Consider the following 21,724-nt stretch of genomic DNA (forward strand, 5'->3'; position numbering starts at 1 on the left):
TCTGTGTGAGTTTACATTTGCTTTCATTGTGAAAATGGTTTTCTTCAGATGACATTCCCCTTTGCCAAACTCTTCACCTGAAGAAACATGTTACAACAAATGAATTGCCAAAATATGAAAAAAGTGAGAAGCCCAGACATCTGTTTGGCACGTGTTTGCTCTGGCCACTCCATTCTCTGTACAGCAAGCGTATCCAGGCAACAAGATGCTTTCATACAAGACAGTGCTGTAGGTTCATGCGTTTCTGAAGTGAGTATTTTGCTGATCAACTACAACTGTCGATTAAATATTTAGCTAAAACAGGGCATTTATAGTTTACATTGTTTATTCGTCTTATTTCTTCGTCGTGAAACAACTTGCTGAACCCCTTTAAAGAAACAGTCCACTTGCTAATAGCCTGCTAGTTAGTTTACGCTAGCTAGCTAGCCAATTTATTATTGAACACTGTCATACCATGCTAACGTTAGTAGAAGTAGGAACCTAAGTAGGTTTCAAATTAGACTTGCAGAAAATAGCTATTAAACAAAGCTAGATTGTGGGCGTAATACATTTAGATATTTTTCCTCAACAAACTGACAACTAAGCACATTGTGCTCCAATCGTTTTTTTTGTTGCTAGCTACTGCCCTCATGGTACCCATTCATTTAAAATTGCATTTGTCTATTCTCTGAATATACACCAGGCCTGTGATGAGTTGAGTCATGTCAGGTGTTGGAACCGAGAGCAATGACCCCTTGCCTAGCCCTCCAGAGGAGCAGCAGGCCACAACTGGCCTCGACAAGGGTGAAGAGGATCTGCATCAGAAAAAAGAGGAGGATAGTAAAGGGGAGGGTGAAATGAGTGACTGTGTCAGTGGACAGAATGGGGAACCCAAGACAGATGATCAGAGTCCAACTGTCTCTCAAGTCTGCACAGCCACTAAAATGACACTGTTACCCAAGTCCCCTCATGTAAAAACCCATGCACTGGTAAATTAAATTAGCTTTTTATCATACAATTTTTTATTCAACTATATATATATCTAAGAAAAAAAGCACAATATCTGAAAAATGTAATGTGTTTGTTGACAGACACTGGAGTGGGCCTTTGGGATGAACAGGGCTCTTCCTGTCTTCAGCCTTCAGGACCAGGATCAACTGGTGATCCTGTATGGTGGCACCAATGTAGCCGTCATGTACGACCAAACATCAAATTCACAACATGTCCTTCAGGTAAGGCCCAGCAGTTGCCTAAATGTACTCACAAAGGTCAGAAGTAGGCAAAAGCCTGTGGGTATAGGGAGTGAGTGCTATGTCTATGCTGTTAGGAATGCCAGTGTTCAATGGCAAAGGTAAAGCCAATAATAACTGTTCAAGGCAAATAGTAATGACATAAACTTGAAGATCACCTTCCACAGGGTCACAGCAGCCCCATTTCGTGTTTGTGTGTGAGTGAGGACAGGCGCTGGCTGGTGACAGCAGACCGAGGACAGGAAAGTCTGGTGATCATTTGGGACTCCTTTTCAGGGTAGAACTATATTCTAACAGTACATTTATATTTTTGCTGTATCTGTTTCAATTTGTTATTCTGAAACAGTGGTTGTTTGGCTTATGTTTCAGGATTCCTGTGCGGACATTATTTGACAGTCACCCTGAGGGCGGTGTTGCAGCTTTGGCACTGTCAAAGGACTCCAAATACCTGGTAACAGTTGGAGCTGGAGATGTTCAGGTAAGCTCAGTGTTGGGGAAGCTACAATGGAAATATAGTTTACCAAACTACCAATTACTTCACACTGGAAGAAGTTGAGCTACACAAACGCTACCCTAAAGAAAAATATAGTTTACTTAACTAACATTACTTTTAAAAAGTAGTTCACTACATCCAAACTACTCTGTGAAAAAGTATCATATCTAAATCTAAAACCTCTTTAAAATAGCATGCCTGCCAAATTTAGTATTTATTTTTAGTAATACCAATTACCTCACCGAAGACATTCCTTAACAACGTACACTCAGTCATAACAGACTTTATATGGGCAAATACATTTCATAGAATAAAAAGTTAGGTTTTACATTTTCCTAAGTCTGAGAGTGGTTTTAACCTTCCAGACTTGGAATTGTATCAACTCGCCACCCAAGGCTTTTATTTGTGACATATAGTTAAATGTACTAAAGAGCAACAATGGGTACATATTGAAGATCCACATGCTCATCCCCAGAATCTTTTCATGTGTCTATTGTCAAAGGATAAAGCTAAAAACATTAACAACTTCATAGTTAAGAACACTATAAAAGTATGGAAGAAAACAAAATGGATTCTACAAAATACAATATCCCACCCTAAAACACACCTTTATGGAACAGTCCTTGGATAGCTTTTCAGAATTAATCGATGAATTGGGCTACATGGAAAACTAAAGTCATAGAAACTGTCAATGACTTGGTAACAGGAAATACATGTATTTCCATGACAGAATTAAAAATACATTTTGGACTGACCAATGTAGATAGTATTAGATACACACAACTTAAAAGTTACATATCACGAAATGTCGATTTGAAATATTTTGGACATCAGAACAACCTTCAGGGAATCTTATTTGAGTCAGAAAAGGATGTTCATGTGATAGGGAATATATACCAGACCTTTGCAGATTGCATATCCAACTAACAATCTCTTAGAAAACAATATAAACTTGTCACGTCCTGACCTTAGTTCCTTTTCTATGTCTCTATTTTAGTTTGGTCAGGGCGTGAGTTGGGGTGGGCATTCTATGTTTTGTTCTGTGTGTTATATGTCTAGGTGTTTGACCTGGTATGGTTCCCAATCAGAGGCAGCTGTCAATCGTTGTCTCTGATTGAGAACCATACTTAGGCAGCCTGTTTTCCCACTATGGGGTGTAGGTAGTTGTTTTGTGTTTCTGCACCTGACAGGAATGTTTTGTTTTCGTTCATTCTCTTTGTTATTTTGTTTTGTGTTCAGTTTAAATAAAATAACATGAACACTTACCACGCTGCGCATTGGTCCGATCCGTCATACTCCTCGTCAGAAGAGGAAGAAAACCGTTACAAAACTACTGGAACCAAGTTATAAAAAGAGATGATGTTGACACAGGATGGAGGGAAAGTTGGAGCATAACTAACGAAATTACAGTTAACAAAAATTTATTTATAATCCACTACAAACTAATGTATAGAATGTATTTTATAAGAGACAAAATTCACAAATTCTACAGCACAAGGGCAGTCATGTCTCAAGTGTAAAACTAATAATGACTCAATAATACATGCTTTTTGGGAATGCTATAAAGTCCAGAAGTTGTAGGCGGAGCTAGAAATTGGGCTGTCAGAAGTATTACAATGTAAACTTACTTTTAATCCATCTGTCTGCATATTTCCAGACATGGCATGTGGGGGTGTAGTTAGATAGAATAATGTGTAATTCAGCTGAACCAGCCGAGCTGCTCTTTTTTTTTGTTAAGGCCCATGTTAAAGTTAAGGGGAAACATAAATTGTGAAATATACCAGTGGTTTTTTGAATGTTTGGATGAGTGTGTCTTCCAATTTGTAATGTTTAGGTTAGAGGCCGACCGATTCATCGGCATGGCCGATTAATTAGGGCCCGATTTCAAGTTTTCATAACAATCGGTAATCTGCATTTTTGGATGACGATTATTTTACAGAATTTTACATAATTATGACTTAACATTGAAGGTTGTGCAATGTAACAGCAATATTTAGACGTAGGGTTTCCACCCGTTTTATAAAATAGGTAACGGTTCCATATTTAACAAATTAATGTTTTGTTTTTCGAAATTATAGTTTATGGATTTGACTATATTAATGACCTAATGCTCGCATTTCTGTGTGTTTATTATATTATAATTAAGTCAATGATTTGATATTTGATAGAGCAGTCTGACTGAGCGGTGGTGGGCAGCAGCAGGCTCGTAAGCATTCATTCAAACAGCCCTTTCCTGCGTTTTCCAGCAGCTCATCGCAATACTTGAAGCACAGCGCTGTTTATGACTTCAAGCCTATCAACTCCCGAGATTAGGCTGGCAATACTATAGTGCCTATAAGAACATCCAATAGTCAAAGGTATATGAAATACAAATGGTATATAGAGAAATAGTCCTATAATTATTATAATAACTACAACCTAAACCTTCTTAACTGGGAATATTGAAGACTCATGTTAAAAGGAACCACCAGCTTTCATACGTTCTCATGTTCTGAGCAAAGAACTTAAACGTTAGCTTTTTTACATGGCACATATTTCACTTTTACTTTCTTCTCCAACACTGTGTTTTTGCATTATTTCAACCAAATTGAACATGTTTCATGATTTATTTGAGACTAAATTGATTTTATTTATGTATTATATTAAGTTAAAATAAAAGTGTTCATTCAGTATTGTTGTAATTGTCATTATTACAAATATATATATAAAACTTGTCCAATTTAATCGGTATCAGCTTTTTTTGGTCCACCAATAATCGGTATCAGCATTGAAAAATCATAATCGGTCGACCTCTAGTTTAGGTGTATGTTGTTAATTGAACTTAAACACACAAACAGTGGACAGGACTTTCTGATCTGTTCACAGCGAGTTTGTATATGGGACTGGACAAATGAGACAGAGGATCCATTGTGTGTAACTGACCTCAACCCGGAGTATGGTTTTCAGGTAAGCTTTTATGGTCTCACTATATTTAAGATAGTGTATATAATTGAATACATTCATATGATAATATCTGCAATAATGTATGACTTTACAACATGTTCTGATTTAAATTCCTTTTCAGAATCATATCATTTTTAATCCCAACGACATTACTCAGCTGCTCAGCAACAGTGAGAGCCAAGTCTTATTTTACACCAGGGCAAGTACCACAGTTTTATTTTGCTCTGGGTTTAACACTGCTACAGTTATTAGCTAGCGTTACAGTATATGATTGTCAGTTATATCTTTCAGGACAAACAGCACCTTGATTATATTGCCCCAGAGCTCTTGGACAAGGTAAGGACCTGTTTAGTTGTTTATAGAACCTGTAATCATGTCATTGTAATAATTGTGTAATAATCTCACCTTTCACTCTGGTGGTTTTACCATCTTTTCAAAGACTTTCGACAAGGTTGTGGGCATGCTGAGCCAGTCTGTGTTCCACTGGAGGGGGCTTCAGGCCCTCTCGGCCACCTCCGTAGGCAACTTGGTGCTGTGGGACATGGTTAGGGCCTCCTCTACCTCAAGACCCCTTGTTAGGAGAGCCATCAAGCTCATCCCCCTCCAGAAGGATGGCATTACCGTGCTCACTCTGACTGACAGGTGAACATGCAACATTCAAGGTTTCAAACAATGCTGAAACAGGAGCTTTATCTTTCTGCTCGGAGTTCAACTCCCTTACCACTATTGAAGTATTGTTATTTGTATTGCAGCCTGGTATGTGTAGCTGTTGTTCTCTAACTGTTGCTCTCCTTGTATATCCCCATGGTCTTTGATTCCTTAGCTTCATTGTGACTGGTGACACTCTGGGCCATGTGAAATTCTATGATGAGAACTTCAAGCTCATCAGCTGGTACAGTGAATTCAACCTGGACCCAATCACATCAATCTCCTTTTCCAAGGAAGTTCCACCCAACAGAAGCCAGGGTTATCTGGAGGACTGCACTCTGGAAGCCAAGATGTTTGTTATCCGGTGAGAATCAGTGTGATGCCAGTTTGTGCCCCAGTGTATGTGTAACGTATTTACTTTGTTCTCCTTCCCCCTCTAAACCCCCCTCTCGTCTGTAGGAACTTTGTCCTGTCTACAGTCAACTCGACGGTGGTACATGTGAATGCACAGGGTGGTGTACTGCAGACGTTGCTGCGTGAGCATTGCGAGGCACTGCATGCTGTGGCCTGTCACCCCCAGCAACCAGTTGTTGCCATGGGTAGCCACAGCGGCATCCTGAAGGTGTGGGACTATGAGCGCAAGGTGTCCATCTGCAGCAGGGTCTTTGAGAAGGAGAGGCATATTCAGTGCATCACCTATGACCCCCAAGGTGACCCAGCAGAGGCTTTTTTTGTCTGTTTAATTTCCTATACAGTAAAACTATATTCATAGGTAGAAAGATCTCACTTTTTCTCAAATTCAATTTGTGGTGTATGGATAACTCCCCTTAGAACATATTATCTGTCTGTGTGTGAGTTGGCTCAGCTTTGACCAGGCTATCTTGTGTGTGTGAACAGTGGCGTAAAAATACTTTAAAGTACTACTTAAGTATTTTTGGGGGGTATCTGCACTTTACTATTTTTACTTTTACTCCACTGCATTCCTAAAGAAAATAATGTACTTTTTACTCCATACATTTTCTCTGACACCCAAAAAAGTACTAGTTACATTTCGAGGGCACAACAGAACATTTTTCCAATTCACACAATTATCAAGAGAACATCCCTGGTCATCCCTACTGCCTCTTATATGGCGGATTCACTAAACACAAATGCTTCATTTGTAAATTATTTCTGAGTGTTGGAGTGTGCCCCTGGCTATCCGTAAAATAATAAAACAAGAAAACACGTTCAGTCTGGTTTGCTTAATACAAGGAATGTGAAATGATTTATACTTTTACATTTACTTTTGATACTTAAGTATATTTTAAACCAAATACTTTTAGACTTTTACTCAAGTAGTGTTTTACTGGGTGACTTTCACTTTTACATGAGTCATTTTCTATTAAGGTATCTTTTTCCACCACTGTGTGAATAGGATTTTATTTGGCGGTTGGCTTTGCCAGTGGATCTGTCCATGTACTGGATGCTTGCACATTGCTGAGTGAGGCAGAGGAGCGCTTCAACTTCAGCCAAGACTGCATCACTCACATTACTTTCTCTTCAGACTCCCTCTACCTGGCCACAGCGGTGAGCAGACACACTATGTGGTTCTGGCATTGGGATAGGGAAAGTAACAGGTTTGAGCCCACTACCTTGAAGCCTTATAATCAAACTGAAGTTGCATTTTCCCCTCCTGTTTTGTTGCTACTGTCAGGATGCTGGAAGAGCGGTGATGGTGTTCTGCTTGTACACCGGTAAGAGCATGCAGCGCTGGAAATACCTGGGGAGACACCACTCCCACTATAAGCCCATCAGGGATCTCCTATTTGGGGTGTACCTGGACAGCACCCAACCCAGACTACTCTCCCTGGGCATGGACCGCAGGCTTGTGAGTCCCAATCGCTCACACTTATTATAGGAGGACTCTGGTTTACTTACATGCCATGTTTCTTCACATGTTGAACCACTAGACATGCTGACTCACTTTGGATAACTTTGCCTTGGTGTGGTGATTGCCCAGGTAGAGTATGACCTGCAGAACAGCAAAGTCAAGGATGAGCTGCTGATCCTGAGCTCTGAGCGCATTGAGCAGAGCGCTGTGCCCACCTGTATGGCCTGGTACCCACCCCTCACCACAGAGGACTTCCTGCTCACCGCCTCGGACCTTTACAAAATGAAGCTTTTCAATAGCACCACCAAAATGTGCAGGTCAGCGGCCAAATAACATGATTAGTATTCTTATTTTTGGCCATCTCTGTGTCATTGGGGTGTAGTATAAAGGCCACAAATGAATACTTCTGGTTTCTCTTGCAGAAAGACACTCCTTGGTCCCACATACGGGTCTCCAGTTGAAAAGATGGCCATGCTTCCATTTTCTAAGGACCATGACCCTAGTGCTCATTACATGGCATACATCACAAAAGACAAGGTAAGTGTTGATTCACTCCCAATCATATCAAACCACCTTCTCCTAAGTCAGATCAAATATGTCTTTATTTAAGGGCCAGACTTGTGTGTATTTGTTGCCTAATGAAGAGATACTGGTTTCAGTGTAACTTGTCATTGTTATTTTTCAAGGTAGGTGTCCAGATTCTGCCCATTGATGGGAACCCCCACAAGTCCTCTGCTCTGATCTGCCACCCAACAGGGGTGTCTGCTATGGCCTGCTCCTATGACAGTCGATATGTCTTCACTGCTGGGGGGTCTGACTGCACAGTCCTCTCATGGGAGATTAGTTTAAAGTGAGTAGACCCTTCACTGAATAGACCCTTGAGTTGTCCTGTTGAACTGAATCGTTATTTCTTGTTGTGTGTTTAGTGCATTAGAGGCTGCTGCATCCCTGGGTGGAAAAGAGCTGATCCCCTTCTACAGCCTCCTGGATGGAGGGCGAGACGGGGAACTCTTTAGAGTAGGTTAAAGTAATATATTTATCATGTAACCATCAATATTCATAACTGTATAGTGGGTACATCAGTTGTTATGGCTGTACAATACTTGTTTGTTCTGACACTTACATTTTTCTCTTTAGGAAATGGAGGACTTTTTCTATTACTGTCAGCTGCGTAACCAAGGTATTGACTCCATGGAGATGCGACAGGTGTCCACCCGAATCCCCCTAGCAGAGGTCCCCTTTGTCATGAGGGCTCTGGGCTTCTTCCCCACTGAGCAAGAGGTACAAAGTCCTCAATGAGGACTAATGTGATGACTAGGCTAATTTGGAAACAATTGATCAATCTATGTCTTTGATCATTTTCTGTTTTCTTACCTGTTTTTCAGTGATAATAACATCTTCAGTTCTAACAATGAGTTAAGTTCAGTATAAAAGGAGTAATGTTTGTTGATCATGACTCTATCCAGCTGGAGGACATGCAGAACGAAGTCAAGTTCAGCAGGTATGCTGAGTCTGGGAGATATGTGACCAACATAGACCTGGAGGAATTCATTAAGCTCTACGTCAACCACCGGCCAGCGTTTGGCATCTCTAGGAAGGAACTGCTTCACACCTTCCAGGTCCTGGGTGACTCCTATGTGATGGGAGAGCCTGTGGTGAACAAGATCGAGCTGCTGGAACTCCTCCAGGACAGAGGTGTGCTAGTGTAGTTGCCAGTAAATCTGCATCTTCTTAGTCCCCACACATTTCTGGTTGCTGTGTCTATAATTCTATGCAGGGTACTGTCAGTATTTACAATTTGCAAGCGTTATGTACTTATGTTCCTTTGTTCTGTGTCAGTGATGGGATTTCATTCTAATAACACGTCAACCCTGTTTTTGCCTCAGGGGAACACATGACTGAAAATGAGCTGGCAGAATGTTTCACCACACTGGTAGGACTAAATCCAGAAGGGGGGGGACCTGATCTGGGAGCTTTTGAATGTGATGGTATGTATCACCATGTTCAGTTTAAAGTAGTATCTAAAAATCTCAAAATGAGACTGAAATTACACGGTTTTGATAGTCTACCATTAAAACTGTGTGTGTGTGTTGGACAGATGCAGAAGATGTGTTGGAGAGTGAGATCCCAGAGGTGATTTCCATGGAAACATTTGCAAGTGATATCCTGGGATTCCCCATTTATATTAAAGATATTCTTCACTCCTCCCAAGAGGGAATGTTGTCCCCCTCAGGATCAGAAGTTGTATAGGAATTACATGTACTGCATGTGAGAGTGTGGGACTCATTCTATAAAAGACTCATGGGAAGATTGTAGTTCATGAAGCACCCACAAACATGATTGACAGCCGTTTCCTTATGGGTGTAGTTTGATATGACCTTTTATTGGATATAAATTGCTAATAAAGATCAATTGAAAACATCAGATGTTATATATTAAAAATGTATAAACATTTAATTGCAAATGTATTTATTTATTAATCCACTATAATTGTTTACCTTATTGTGTCAAGTAAAAAAAAGTCGAATTAATTCATCAATAGCCTATGCATTAACTAACTTTCTGGGAGACTTTCAAAATAAATGCCAAAAAACTCGACTGAAATAGCGCAACTTCTCTCCTGATTGTCAACAAAAACACCCAAAAAGTGTGCGTGCAAGCCATTGAGCAATAAAAGAACGGTAGAAGCGCTTTGCGCTGTTCACGGCGCAGGCGCGTTACTTCCTCCTGGAGCTCTCTTCAGTGTGTTTGCGTTGTGTCTAAACTGCCGGCGAGTTTAACAAAATATTTTACCAATAGCAGCTATGTCGGGCAGGTCGGTCCGCGCCGAGACACGGAGTAGGGCGAAAGATGACATCAAGCGGGTTATGGCTGCTGTTGAGAAAGTACGAAATTGGTAAGAGGTTCCTTATCTAAGAGAGCAGCAATGCTAGTGGGGGGAGGAGAGACCAGGAGAAGAAAGAACGAAATACACACTAAATCAAATTTGGTTCGGATGCTACCTCGGCTCAGGTGTACTGCACCCTCTCGCCTTGATCTGGGAGGAGGTCGCCGCTTAAAACACTTATAATGTAGGAATATTACATCTAATCATACAAAAATGTGGGTTGAACCTAGAAGCCATTTCGTTGCAGTTAGATGAAGCCTTTGCTGTTCGAGCATTCTGTAATGACCTAGAAGCCTGGTAGATTACTGCTTTCTCACCGCTCGAATGGTATCAATATTAATTTCAGAGCCGTAGTTCGACGACAGCGGTATAGTGAGAATAGTTTATGTTCGCGGGGTTTTAAATTTAGCGCTTGGAGAGGTTCGTTCTTTTGTGTCCTCCAAATAGAGGGAGCGCGTGCGGTGGGTATACGAACTGTGCAAAGCCCGAATTGCTTTTACAATTTTATTTTGGATGACTAATAATAGGCCCCTATAGTTCAATTAAGTTGAAATTTATAGAGTTTACTGTCATGTGGATTTGCTTGCAAGTAGCCTAAATGTATAATCACCACTAAATTTAGCCGAAATAATTGATTTGAGGCTATTATAGGCAGTCATTGGGTCTAGAAAGAAGTAACAACAAATTCCTAAACCTCAAATGAACTTGCCAAAGTAAATGTATCATGACATTTTCTATTGGGAATTTAAATTTAAATTGATAGTTAACTAAAATATTGGGTTTAGTTGACATTTCAAATTGAATACATAAATTGCAAACAAGTGTTATTAATTCCTTGTGTAACTAATGCAGGGAGAAGAAATGGGTAACTGTCGGTGACACATCCTTGCGAATCTACAAGTGGGTGCCTGTGACCGAACCCAAGTCAAATGATGTAAGTCATCCACGGGGGGTTTGGGGGCACCACATTTGCTTAATAGTATTTGCAGATCCTAGTAGCATGATCAACAACATGTGCTTCCTTTCCTCATGTCTTTTCCAATTCCTAATTACATAAACTGGTCCACAATGATCTATTTATTTAGATAAAGTACATCATTATGCAATTCTTAATAAATCTGTAATAAATAGCGCCACTTCAGCATTGTATGTGCTATCTTGCAGAAGAGCAAAAACAAGAAGAAAGCCAACAACGACAAGTATGGGTCGGAGATCACAACACCAGAAAACAGCTCCTCTCCCGGAATGATGGATATGCATGGTAAGCTAAAAAAGGGCTAAATACTTAAAAAATGATGTTCTTTGGTTCATTAATAATTGTAAATTCATCTGTCACTTTCTGTATCTCTCAGATGATAACAGTAACCAGAGCTCCATTGCTGACTGCTCTCCCATGAAGCAGGAGAACAGCAACAGTGCCAGCCCTGCCCAAGAGGCCATGGCAACTTCCCAGAGTGACAGCATTGAGGCCAAGAGTGACCAGAGTCAGTCCCCTGGCAAAGAGCAGCTGAAGAGCACAGACAGCAAGAGTGGTCAGTATATATGCTACCTAGCACAGAAATGGAGAGCGCTGCCTTAGTTTAAACTAAACCATACCATATACATACTGCAACTTGTCCTCGTTAGCCCTGCTCTTGTTCTTACCTCAAGGTATTTTCTAAGAGTAGTGCCAACTTGTCGAAAAATATGGTTTAACTTGACAGGCAGACTGCTTTCACCCAGCCCTCATAAGCCCGGAATTGCACTGCTGTCTCAAGGTCAAAGGGGTACATGTTATGGCTTGTAGTGATGAGGTTCATAAAGAACATTAGGTGAACAAAATGTTCTTCAGTCTTCACCAATGTCATTGGCAGCATTAGCAACATTTCTAAGAATTAACCCATCACCATACAGAGAATGGCTTTGAAAACATTGAGCAAGTTTGTTTAAATATTTCATCTAAAGATTCATATTGACAAACCATAATCAATGATGGGGTTATAGAATATATAATTAAATGCTAAACATGGAAGTAATGTTAAAATAAATAAATAAAGAGGGCATCTGCGGAGAGATTTGTTCAAGTCTGAGCATGTACTCTGAGCAACAAGAGTTTGTCAAATACACTATATATACAAAAGTATGTGGACACCCCTTCAAATTAGTGGATTTGGCTATTTCAGCCACATCGGTTTCTGACAGGTGTATAAAATTGAGCACACAGCCATGCAATCTCCATAGATTAATATTGGCAGTAGAATGGCCTTACTGAAGAGCTTGGTGACTTTCCACATAGCATCGTCATAGGATAGCCACCTTTCTAACAAGTCAGTTTGTCAAATTTCTGCCCTGATAGAGCTGCCCTGGTCAACTGTAAGTGCTATTATTGTGAAGTGGAAACGTTTATGAGCAACAACGGCTCAGCCGCGATGTGGTAGGCCAATCAAGCTCACAGTACGTGACTGCAGAATACTGAAGCACTTAAAAATAGTCTGTCCTCGGTTGCAACACTCACTACTGAGTTCCAAACTGCCTCTGGAAGCACCGTCAGCACAATAACTGTTCGTCGGGACCTTAATGAAATGGGTTCCCATGGCCGAGCAGCCACACACAAGCCTAAGATCACCATGCGCAATGCCAAGCATCGGCTGGAGTGGTGTAAAGCTCGCCGCCATTGGACTCTGACGCAGTGGAAACGCATCGTCTGGAGTGATAAATCATGCTTCACCATCTGGCAGTCCAATGGCGGAATCTGGGTTTGATGGATGCCAGGATAACGCTACCTTCCACAATGCATAGTGCCAACTGTAACATTTAGTGGAGGAAGTATAATGGTCTGGGGCTGTTTGGCTCAAGCTAGGCCCTTTAGTTCCAGAGAAGGGAAATCTTAACGCTACACTATACAATGACATTCTATACGATTCTGTGCTTCCTACTTTGTGGCAACAGTTAGAGTTGGGGGAAGGCTCTTTCCTGTTTCAGCATGACAATGCCCCCATGAACACAGCGAGGTCAATACAGAAATGTTTTGTCAAGATCAGTGTGGAAGAACTTGACTGGCCTGCACAGAGCCCTGACCTCAACACCATCAAACACCTTTGTGATGAATTGGAACACTGACTGCACTAATGTTCTATCGGCTGAATGGAAGCAAGTCTGCAGCAATGTTCCAACATCTAGTGGAAAGCCTTCCCAGAAGAGTGGGGGCTGTTATAGCAGCAAAGGGGAACCAACTCCATAGTAATGTCCATGATTTTGAAATGAGATGTACAACAACCAGGTGTCCGTATACTTTTGGTCATGTCGTGTATTTGGAGAACAGTTTAGCTGTTATGTACTAGACTGGCGAGAAGATTGTGGGCTTGAACAAAGGATTTCACTAAGGCTTACTGTAGTTTCTGTAGTAATGAGCTGTTAAAACGGTCTGCCATGCTAATGCCGTTTGAGGACAGAGTTCAAAACTCCACTTGTCATTGATGCAGTTTTTACCACATAAGCTAAACACCCTTGAAAAGAGTATTTAACATAATCCAATATCAACCCTTTGTTCTGCACATGGATGTGACTCCGCATTGTCTTTCTTGCCACAAGATGGTGCTGTAGTGTAGACTTTGAAGTCAGCTACACTAGGGTATTTGTGTCATCACCCAGAATTGGTCATCTCATTTTGGAGAAAATACAGGTTAATAAATCTTCCTGGGACATTTCGCAAACAGGCCTTGTCTACCAAGTCCTGCGATAATACACAGCAAGCAAGGCCTCTGATTGCCGACTTGTTGAAACTTTTGTGGAAAGTGAATAACACAGCAAATTCACTTGCAGTTGCCCCTTGTTAGAATTGTATGTTATCTTTTGCTCAGAACTGTTACAGAAGTAGTAGGGATAGTATACAAACACTTGCATTGTTTTCTTATTCTATTTGCTTAAAGCATATTGTCTCCCATGGTTATGCACTGAGCTCTGGTATTGCAGGAAATGTTCACCCCTCAGCATTTTCAAACACAAGCACACCTAAGAGAGACCGAAGGTCCACGGGAAGGAATGAACCATCCTCGGACACTCCTCAAGATTCTCAGGTGCTCCCCTCCACCACCATCCAAGACTATAATATCTTTGTACAGGTATAGTGCATTTGGAAAGTATTCAGCCCCCTTGACTTTTTCCACATTTTGTTACGTTAGACTTATTCTATATATTTTTAAATGTCCTCAATCAACACATAGTACCCCGTAATGACAAAACAAAAAGAGATTGACATTTTTTGCAAATGTATTGAAAATGAAACAACTTATTTACATATTCAGACCCATTGCTATGAAACTCTAAATTGAGCTCAGGTGCATCCTGTTTCCATTGGTCATCCTTGATGTTTATACAACTTGTTTGGAGTCCACCTGTGGTAAGTTCAATTGACTGCACATGATTTGGAAAGGTGCACACCTGTCCATATAATGTCCCACAGTTGACAGTGCATGTCAGAGCAAAAACCAAGCAATGAGGTTGAAGGAATTGTACGTAGAGCTCCGAGACAGGATTGTGTCGAGGCACAGATCTGGGGAATGGTACCAAAAAATGTCTGCAGCATTGAAGGTCCCCAAGAACACAGTGGCCTGGAAGAAGTTTGGAAGCACCAAGACTCTTCCTAGAGCTGGCCACCCGGCCAAAAACTGAGCAATCGAGGAAGAAGGGCCTTGGTCAGAGAGGTGACCAAGAACCCGATGGTCACTCTGACAGAGCTCCAGAGTTCCTCTGTGGAGATGGGAGAAACTTTCAGAAGAACAACCTTCTCAGCAGCACTCCACCAATTAGGCCTTTAAGGTAGAATGGCCAGACAGAAGCCACTTCTCAATAAAAGGCATGTAAATGCCCGCTTTGAGTTTGCCAAAAGGCACCTAAAGGACTCTCGAACCATGAGAAACAAGTTTCTCTGGTCCGATGAAACCAAGATTGAACTCCTTGGCCTGAATGCCACTATCTCTACAGTGAAGCATGGCGGTGGCAGCATCATGCTGTGTTTTTTTTCAGTGGCAGGGACTGGGAGACTAGTCAGGATCAAGGGAAAGATGAATGGAGCAAAGTACAGAGAGATCCTTGATGATAACCTGCTCCAGAGCGCTCAGGACCTCCGACTGGGGGAGAAGGTTCACCGTCCAACAGGACAACGACCCTAAGCACACTGCCAAGACAAGGCAGGAGTGGCTTGGGGACAAGTCTCTGAATGTCCTTGAGTGGCCCGGCCAGAGCCCAGACTTGAACCCAATCTAACATCTCTGGAGAGACCTGAAAATAGCTGTGCAGCAACACTCCCCATCCAACCTGACAGAGCTTGAGGATCTGCAGAAAATAATGGGAGAAACTCCCCAAATACAGGTGTACCAAGCTTGTGGCGTCATACCCGAAGAAGACTCGAGGCTGTTATCGCTGCCAAAGGTGCTTCAACAAAGTACAGAGTAAAGGGTACTTCAGTTTTTGTTTTATTTTTTAATAAATTTGCAAAAATGTCTAACCCTGTTTTTGCTTTGTCATTATGGGGTATTGTGTGTAGATTGATGGGGGGCAAAAAAACGATTTGATCCATTTTAGAATAAGGCTGTAACGTAACAATGTGGAAATAAGTCACGGGGTCTGAACTTTCTGAATGCACTGTCACTGCCAAAATAAAGAAAACACTTGAGTAAATGAGGGATACAAAGTATATTTAAAGCAAGTGCTTCCACACAGGTGGGGTTTGGTTCCTGAGTTAAGTAAGCAATTGACATCCCATCATGCTTAGGGTATAAAAATGACCAGTTGCCTATTATTTTGATTACCATGCCTAGAAGAGATCTGTGACTTTGAGGGGTCTCAAATGAGCATAGGGGGTTTAAAGGGTGTGTCTGTCTCAGTTACCAGAGCTCAACCCGATTGAACACTTGAGAGATTCTGGAGCGGTGCCTGAGACTGCATTTTCCACCACAATCAACAAACACCCGCTGGAATTTCTCGTGGAGGAATGGTGTGACATGCCTACAATAGCGTAGATTCTACAAGTGTCTGGAACTTTAAGGCGCATTGAAGCTGTTCTGGCAGGCCGTGGTGGCCCAACACCATAAGACACTTTAAGTTGATGTTTCCTTTATTTTGGCAGTTAACTGTATGTTTTAGTCAATTAGAAATTTGATTGATGCAGTATAATGAAACTCATTTTGACATTGGTATTTTCATGAGAAGCTTAAATGTTTCCTGAAATATATTTTTTATTTTTGCAGGAATCTGAAGATGGCACTCCTCCCAATAAGAAGGGGAAGTTGGAAACTCCCTCAGATTTCCTCAAAACCAGTTAACTTATCTTTTACCATCACCAATTCCTTGATCTGTTGCCATGTCCTCAGCCCTCCTGTGTCTTAATTTCTTTATTCTTCTGAATTGGTCCAAGTGATGCCCAGCACCCACCTCTACCCCAAAAAAGACTTTAAAACTTCAACTAAACCAGGATCAGCTGGATGGGGCAGTGTCGACCTCAACTGCAGCTAAATCTCATTTTGCCACACATCCGCTATTTCTGTTCTTAAGTATATGTACATATATTTAGTTTTTGTTCATGCAGGTCAACACACTGTTTGAATCCTCTTAAGATCTGTTGGTTCTGCTGCTGTTCTGTTTATTACTTTGACAGTAAAACATTTAGTTAATTTAACTAAAGACAATACCTACATATTTAGTGCCATTCAGTCAGTCGCATATCTATTTCCTTTTCTCCTCTTATGGAAACTCACTTGTAGCATAGTCCTGCTACCAGATTAGTTGTGTACCTTGAATTACCAGAATAATGAAAAACGTGTTGATTTGTTTAAATAGTATGTATACTTCAATCTGGTATAACAAGTGCCCAGTTTTCGTTAACCTGTAAAGCATTTTTCAGTGCATATGTAGGCTGTTTGGTTATAGATGGCTCTTTGAATACCTCACTGGAGTCCAGCAGTGCTGGCAACACTATGTATAGATTATTAAACTAAGTATAACCTTTTATTTGCAAAATGTAAGTAGTCTAAATAGTTGTTTCCTCGTTAGCCTTTGCACAACAAAAAATGCCATTTTAAATTATGGCCTGGCTACAGAAAGTCAAATGTTGACTATTGTCTTTTGGGACCCTTATGTTATTTTATTGTACATACATTTCAGTTGATATTGATTCTATAATGTAAAAATATGTTTAAACCTGTTACACAACTACAATGCAGAGTGTAGGCAGCATGTTGCCATATGTACACCAAGGTTCCACAACGGGCAGGCTGAGTTTGCCTCACAGGTAGTTTTATTTGGCCCCAGAAGTTTTCTAAACAAAACAATTTTATACAGTGCATTTGCGAAGTACTCAGACCCCTTGACCATTTCCATATTTTGTTACAATAAAGCCTTATTCTAAAATGTTATGTTAAAGCCTTATTCTACATTTCGTATTTAATCAATTTTAGGAAAAGACTGGAACGTAGCAAAATGTTGAAAAGATCAAGGGGTCTGAATACTTTCCGAGTGCACTTATACGGAATGTTCCTTGCTGGACCTGACTGTAAAAACACAAGGAAATTAGCACCAAGTGATTTTCATTTTGGAAATAGAGACACGTGATCGTATTCAAACGTAAACAAGGTTTGAAATTGTTTTAGTCAAATATCTGTTGCAGACTTCATATTATTTGTAATCATGTCCTGACCATTTGCTCAAGAAAAAGAAAAAACGGGATTTAGTTGATTATCCCTGATGTACACACATGAAACAAGTATTTAGCTATGTCCATAAAGCAATCAAGATTAAACTTGAAAATATGTAATTTACAAACAACGAAAGTCAGACACTCCTAGTCTGGGTATCAGTCTCTAACATTCTACTGTTTGTATTCCATGTCTACCAAACATGACATGGGGTGGAATTAAATAGCTAGCTATTTACGCCAGCTACATTAGGGTAGCTGAACAGAGACTGGCAACCAGGCTAGTTATTTTGAGCCTGCTGCTCTCGAGTGGAGGGTGTTTCTGTGACTCCAACCAATCACGTTTGCAGACATGACGGAGCAGTTGGTCCCACTGGAAATCCCTCGACACTAGCAACACTTTTGTTAGCTGATGCTAGCCTACCAGAAAAAGAGGACATACTCCAAAGACTGGCTGCCAACAATTCAAAGGGTCAAACAACACGGGAAAATGTGTTCGAACGAGCAAAGTATCATGCATAAATAATATTCACTTTGTTTTAACTCGCTAACTATGAGAACAGCTAGCAAATAGGTCCAGAATAACAGCTAGCTAGCTAAGATATGGCTACCACTAGGGAGCTAAGACAATACCGACGTTCCACAGTGAGTATTAAGCAGGAGCAGGACGATGACTCGGACACGGAGGAGTCTAATTTGGGGATTAAGAAATCGGATGGACGAGAGTCACAGATAATCCACAGTGGTCATTTCATGGTGTCCTCGCCGCACATTGAACACCCACCAAAAAAAGGCTACGACTTTGACACAGTCAACAAACAAACCTGTCGGACGTATCACTTCGGGAAGACCAGCACATCACATCTCTCCATTGACGCGTCCTTAACAAAACTTTTCGAATGCATGACCCTTGCATACAGGTTTGTGTCTAAATTCCTTCTCATAAATAAACTAAAAGTTTAACTTTAGCTAACTAGATATGAAGCTAGCTGTCTGGCCTTTGAAAGGCTAACAATGCAAGCATGTACCACCATGGCATTTAAAGATGGGCTACATGTTGAACTATAACTTGGGGTTTTCAATACATAGCTACCAAATTATCCTTAGTTAGCTGTTGTTTGGTTTTCTATTTAAGCAAAACACAAATTGGACGAGTATTTACTTTTCCAGTATCTGTCTCGAGCATCAGAATCCACGCCCAAAGACGAAGCATGAGGTGTAGCTAGTCACGAGTCTACATTTCCAGAACAATTTTCTAAAAAAGTATTGGCTACAGTAGTGCCATAAAACAACACGCATACAGTCTAATGCTTTATATGTAATCATTCCAATAACTGCAACAGTTGCATGTGGAGTCCAATGCCAGATGAGAATCAAATACATTTATAGTCTTCAAATGCTTCGTAAACAACAAGTGTCGACCAACAGTAAAATGCCTTCTTAGGGGCCCTTCTCAACAATGCAGAGAAAATGGAGAAATAATAGAAAAGTAAAACGCGTAATAATACAGCTTGGTCTCATAGACTAGAAGTAATATAGTAAATGTAAATCAGAGAGGCTTAAATTAGTATATGTTTGGTATGGTTACAGATGGTTACTTAAATTAAAAACGAGTAGGGTGGATGGTTCGCCTAATTTCAGTTTGTGACAAAACAAGCAAGTATAGTGTAGATTTATTTTACCACCTAACTCGTTGTGAAATATGTATTTTCCATAAATACAAATATTGTATTTTCAGCTGTTTGAAGCTGATGTTCCAAACCTGAAAGTAAAATATGCTAAAACAAAACTTAAGCATTGGAAGTGTAGAATAATGACAGTAAAACAATTCATCATAAGAAACAAGGTTTTGAAGTGTTTGTCCTATAGCTAGTTGATACAGTACATTTGGAAAGTATTCAGACCCCCCTTCAGACTTTTTCCACATTTGTTACGTTAAATGTTGTGGTGGTGAAATATTACGCAAGTATTCAGACCCTTTACTCAGTACTTTGTTGAAGCACCTTTGGCAGCGATTACAGCTTTGAGTCTTATTGGGTATGATACTACAAGCTTGGCACACCTGTATTTGGGGAGTTTCTCCCATTCTTCTCTGCAGATCCTCTCAAGCTCTGTCAGGTTGGATGGGGAGTGTTGCTGCACAGCTATTTTCAGGTCTCTCCAGAGATGTTAAATCGGGTTCAAGACTGGGCTCTGGCTGGACCACTCAAGGACCTTCAAAGATTTGTCCCCAAGCCACTCCTGCATTGTCTCGGCTGTGTGCTTCGGGTCATTGTCCTGTTGGACGGTGAACCTTTGCCCCAGTCTGAGGTCCTGAGCGGGTTTGTATCAAGGTTCTCTCTGTACTTTGTTCTGTTCATCTTTCCCTAGATCCTGACTATTCTCCCTGCCGCTGAAAAACATCCCCACAGCATGATGCTGCCACCACCATGCTTCAACATAGAGATGATGCCAGGTTTCCTCCACATTCAGGCCAAAGAGTTAAATCTTGGTTTCATCAGACCAGAGAATCTTGTTTCTCATGGTCTGAGATTCGTTTAGGTGCCTTTTGGCAAACTCCAAGCGGGCTGTGAAGTGTGTTTTACTGAGGAGTGGCTTCTGTCTGGCCACTACCATAAAGGCCTGATTGGTGGAGTGCTCCAGAGATTGTTGTCCTTCCGGATGGTTCTCCCATCTCCTGTAATCGCTGCCAAAGATGCTTCAACAAAGTAAATAGTAAAGGGACTGAATACTTATGTGATATTAAAGTTTTTAAAATTCTTAATACATTTGCAAACATTTCTAAAACTGTTTACATTATATGGTTTTGTGTGTAGATTGATGAGGGGGGGAAACAATTTAATCAATTTTGGAGTAAGGTTGTAACATAACAACATGTGGATAAAGTCAAGGGGTCTGTATTACTTACCTTGCTTCAAAGTAGCCTAGCAATAATCAGACCATATCCGTGGAGGAAATTATTTTATATCAACTTTCTTTCATTGTCCAGTTGCGGAAGGCACAATCCTAGCCATATTAGCAACCCATGCTAGTTGCTGCCTATTAGATCTCCCCTCTTCCTAGATTTCAAACAGATATTTAGTCTGTTAGGTTAAACTGCATGCATGTGTGGTGGGCTTTTGACAAGTGTTTTCCAACTAATTGCATTATGGAGCAAACGTTCGAGCGTAGCCTACTGCCTTGTGCGCATTGCTGTGAGCACAAGGCAGTAGTTTATCAACATTTTAACATAAACGTTCTAAACTGTTGCATCACTCATTGCTTTTTAAAGTTATTTTTACATAGCTAGGTCTGCTGGTTGTTTGAATTTGGGATCCGTCGTCCCACAACTGTCCCAGAGTCAGTTTGGAAGGGGCTTTCTTTCTCGACAAGATGACCCATAGAATAGGTAAACTTTTCTACTAAAGGGGATAGTAGTTTGACATAAGGTAGTGATTTTGATGTTTGTTTCTTGTCTTGTAGGCTGAGGAAAAGTAAATGTGGACAGTTAGTCTAAGCATCTTCAAAGTGCGCATCAGAATTTGGTCAGAAGGACCGCACATTGTTGCATCTTCGACTTGCATGTTCTGTTAATATGAATGACCATAATCTAAATGTGATTTGTGTCATTCTGAGCACCGTGAATGGACACCCTAATCAGGTTATGCACCCTACGCATATGGGTCCGGTACATTTCTCAAATGTCTGGTAGATTAAAATGCTGCTGGTAGGAATTCATATTTTGGTTAATTTTGCTGACTAATTAACCGGTCAAGAAACAGTAAAAAAAAAAAATCAAAACAGTCAAATTTGGTCACCAACAGAAAGTACTATCAGAGATCTGTATATAATGGCGTGATGCGTATGTTTCCACCCTAGCAATGGGAGCCATCCCAAGGTGGGAAGGCGGGTGACAACCTTAGTCCAAAATAAGCCCATAGAAACATATTGGGCTTATTTTGGACAGATTTTGGCGCGAGTGAAACCTCTCGCTTTGCTTCTT

General features: G+C 40.7%; 3 protein-coding genes across 10 annotated transcripts in view; all 3 read left to right on the plus strand.

The window, feature by feature from the left end:
- Positions 1-48: 48 nt before the first annotated feature.
- cfap251 (cilia and flagella associated protein 251) lies at positions 49-9,643 on the plus strand. 2 transcript variants are annotated; one of them, XR_016484620.1, is made up of 21 exons: positions 49-249; positions 683-968; positions 1,071-1,211; positions 1,397-1,506; positions 1,599-1,707; positions 4,588-4,668; positions 4,787-4,864; positions 4,957-5,001; positions 5,105-5,307; positions 5,489-5,677; positions 5,773-6,023; positions 6,731-6,882; positions 7,010-7,183; positions 7,316-7,503; positions 7,609-7,723; positions 7,877-8,036; positions 8,113-8,203; positions 8,324-8,467; positions 8,653-8,881; positions 9,073-9,174; positions 9,285-9,643. XR_016484620.1 is itself a non-coding variant. In XM_021621570.3 (21 exons), the coding sequence occupies exons 2-21, from the start codon at positions 702-704 to the stop codon at positions 9,434-9,436; spliced, it is 2,985 nt and encodes a 994-aa protein (XP_021477245.3). In that variant the 5' UTR covers positions 49-249; positions 683-701; the 3' UTR covers positions 9,437-9,643. The 2 variants fall into 2 exon arrangements, 1 of the variants encoding a protein (XP_021477245.3); XM_021621570.3 differs by having other exon boundaries at positions 7,873-8,036.
- A 205-nt stretch (positions 9,644-9,848) lies between these two features.
- LOC110536056 (BAF chromatin remodeling complex subunit BCL7A) lies at positions 9,849-17,069 on the plus strand. 4 transcript variants are annotated; one of them, XM_090190672.1, is made up of 7 exons: positions 9,875-10,082; positions 10,926-11,007; positions 11,238-11,334; positions 11,426-11,605; positions 14,025-14,128; positions 15,938-16,047; positions 16,301-17,069. In XM_090190672.1, exons 1-7 carry the CDS (start codon positions 9,991-9,993, stop codon positions 16,437-16,439), a joined length of 804 nt encoding a protein of 267 aa, XP_090046798.1. In that variant the 5' UTR covers positions 9,875-9,990; the 3' UTR covers positions 16,440-17,069. The 4 variants fall into 4 exon arrangements, with proteins under 4 accessions (XP_021477253.1, XP_090046798.1, XP_090046801.1 ...); XM_090190673.1 differs by having other exon boundaries at positions 9,905-10,257; XM_021621578.3 differs by lacking the exon at positions 15,938-16,047 and having other exon boundaries at positions 9,849-10,082.
- Positions 17,070-17,885: 816 nt separating this feature from the next.
- Positions 17,886-21,724, plus strand: part of mlxip (MLX interacting protein) — a 41,447-nt gene continuing 37,608 nt past the window's right edge. For 3 of the 4 annotated variants that reach the window (XM_036935896.2, XM_036935895.2, XM_036935898.2), the window contains exon 1: positions 18,079-18,662. In XM_036935896.2, coding sequence (XP_036791791.1) covers positions 18,346-18,662 — 317 coding nt within the window. In that variant the 5' untranslated portion in view covers positions 18,079-18,345. Of the gene's footprint in view, positions 18,663-21,724 lie in introns of all 4 variants that reach the window. The other variant, XM_036935894.2, reaches the window with a different exon arrangement.

Source organism: Oncorhynchus mykiss, chromosome 11 (assembly GCF_057628025.1).
Source record: "Oncorhynchus mykiss isolate SJ-2025 chromosome 11, ASM5762802v1, whole genome shotgun sequence".
Taxonomy (NCBI): Eukaryota; Metazoa; Chordata; class Actinopteri; order Salmoniformes; family Salmonidae; genus Oncorhynchus; species Oncorhynchus mykiss.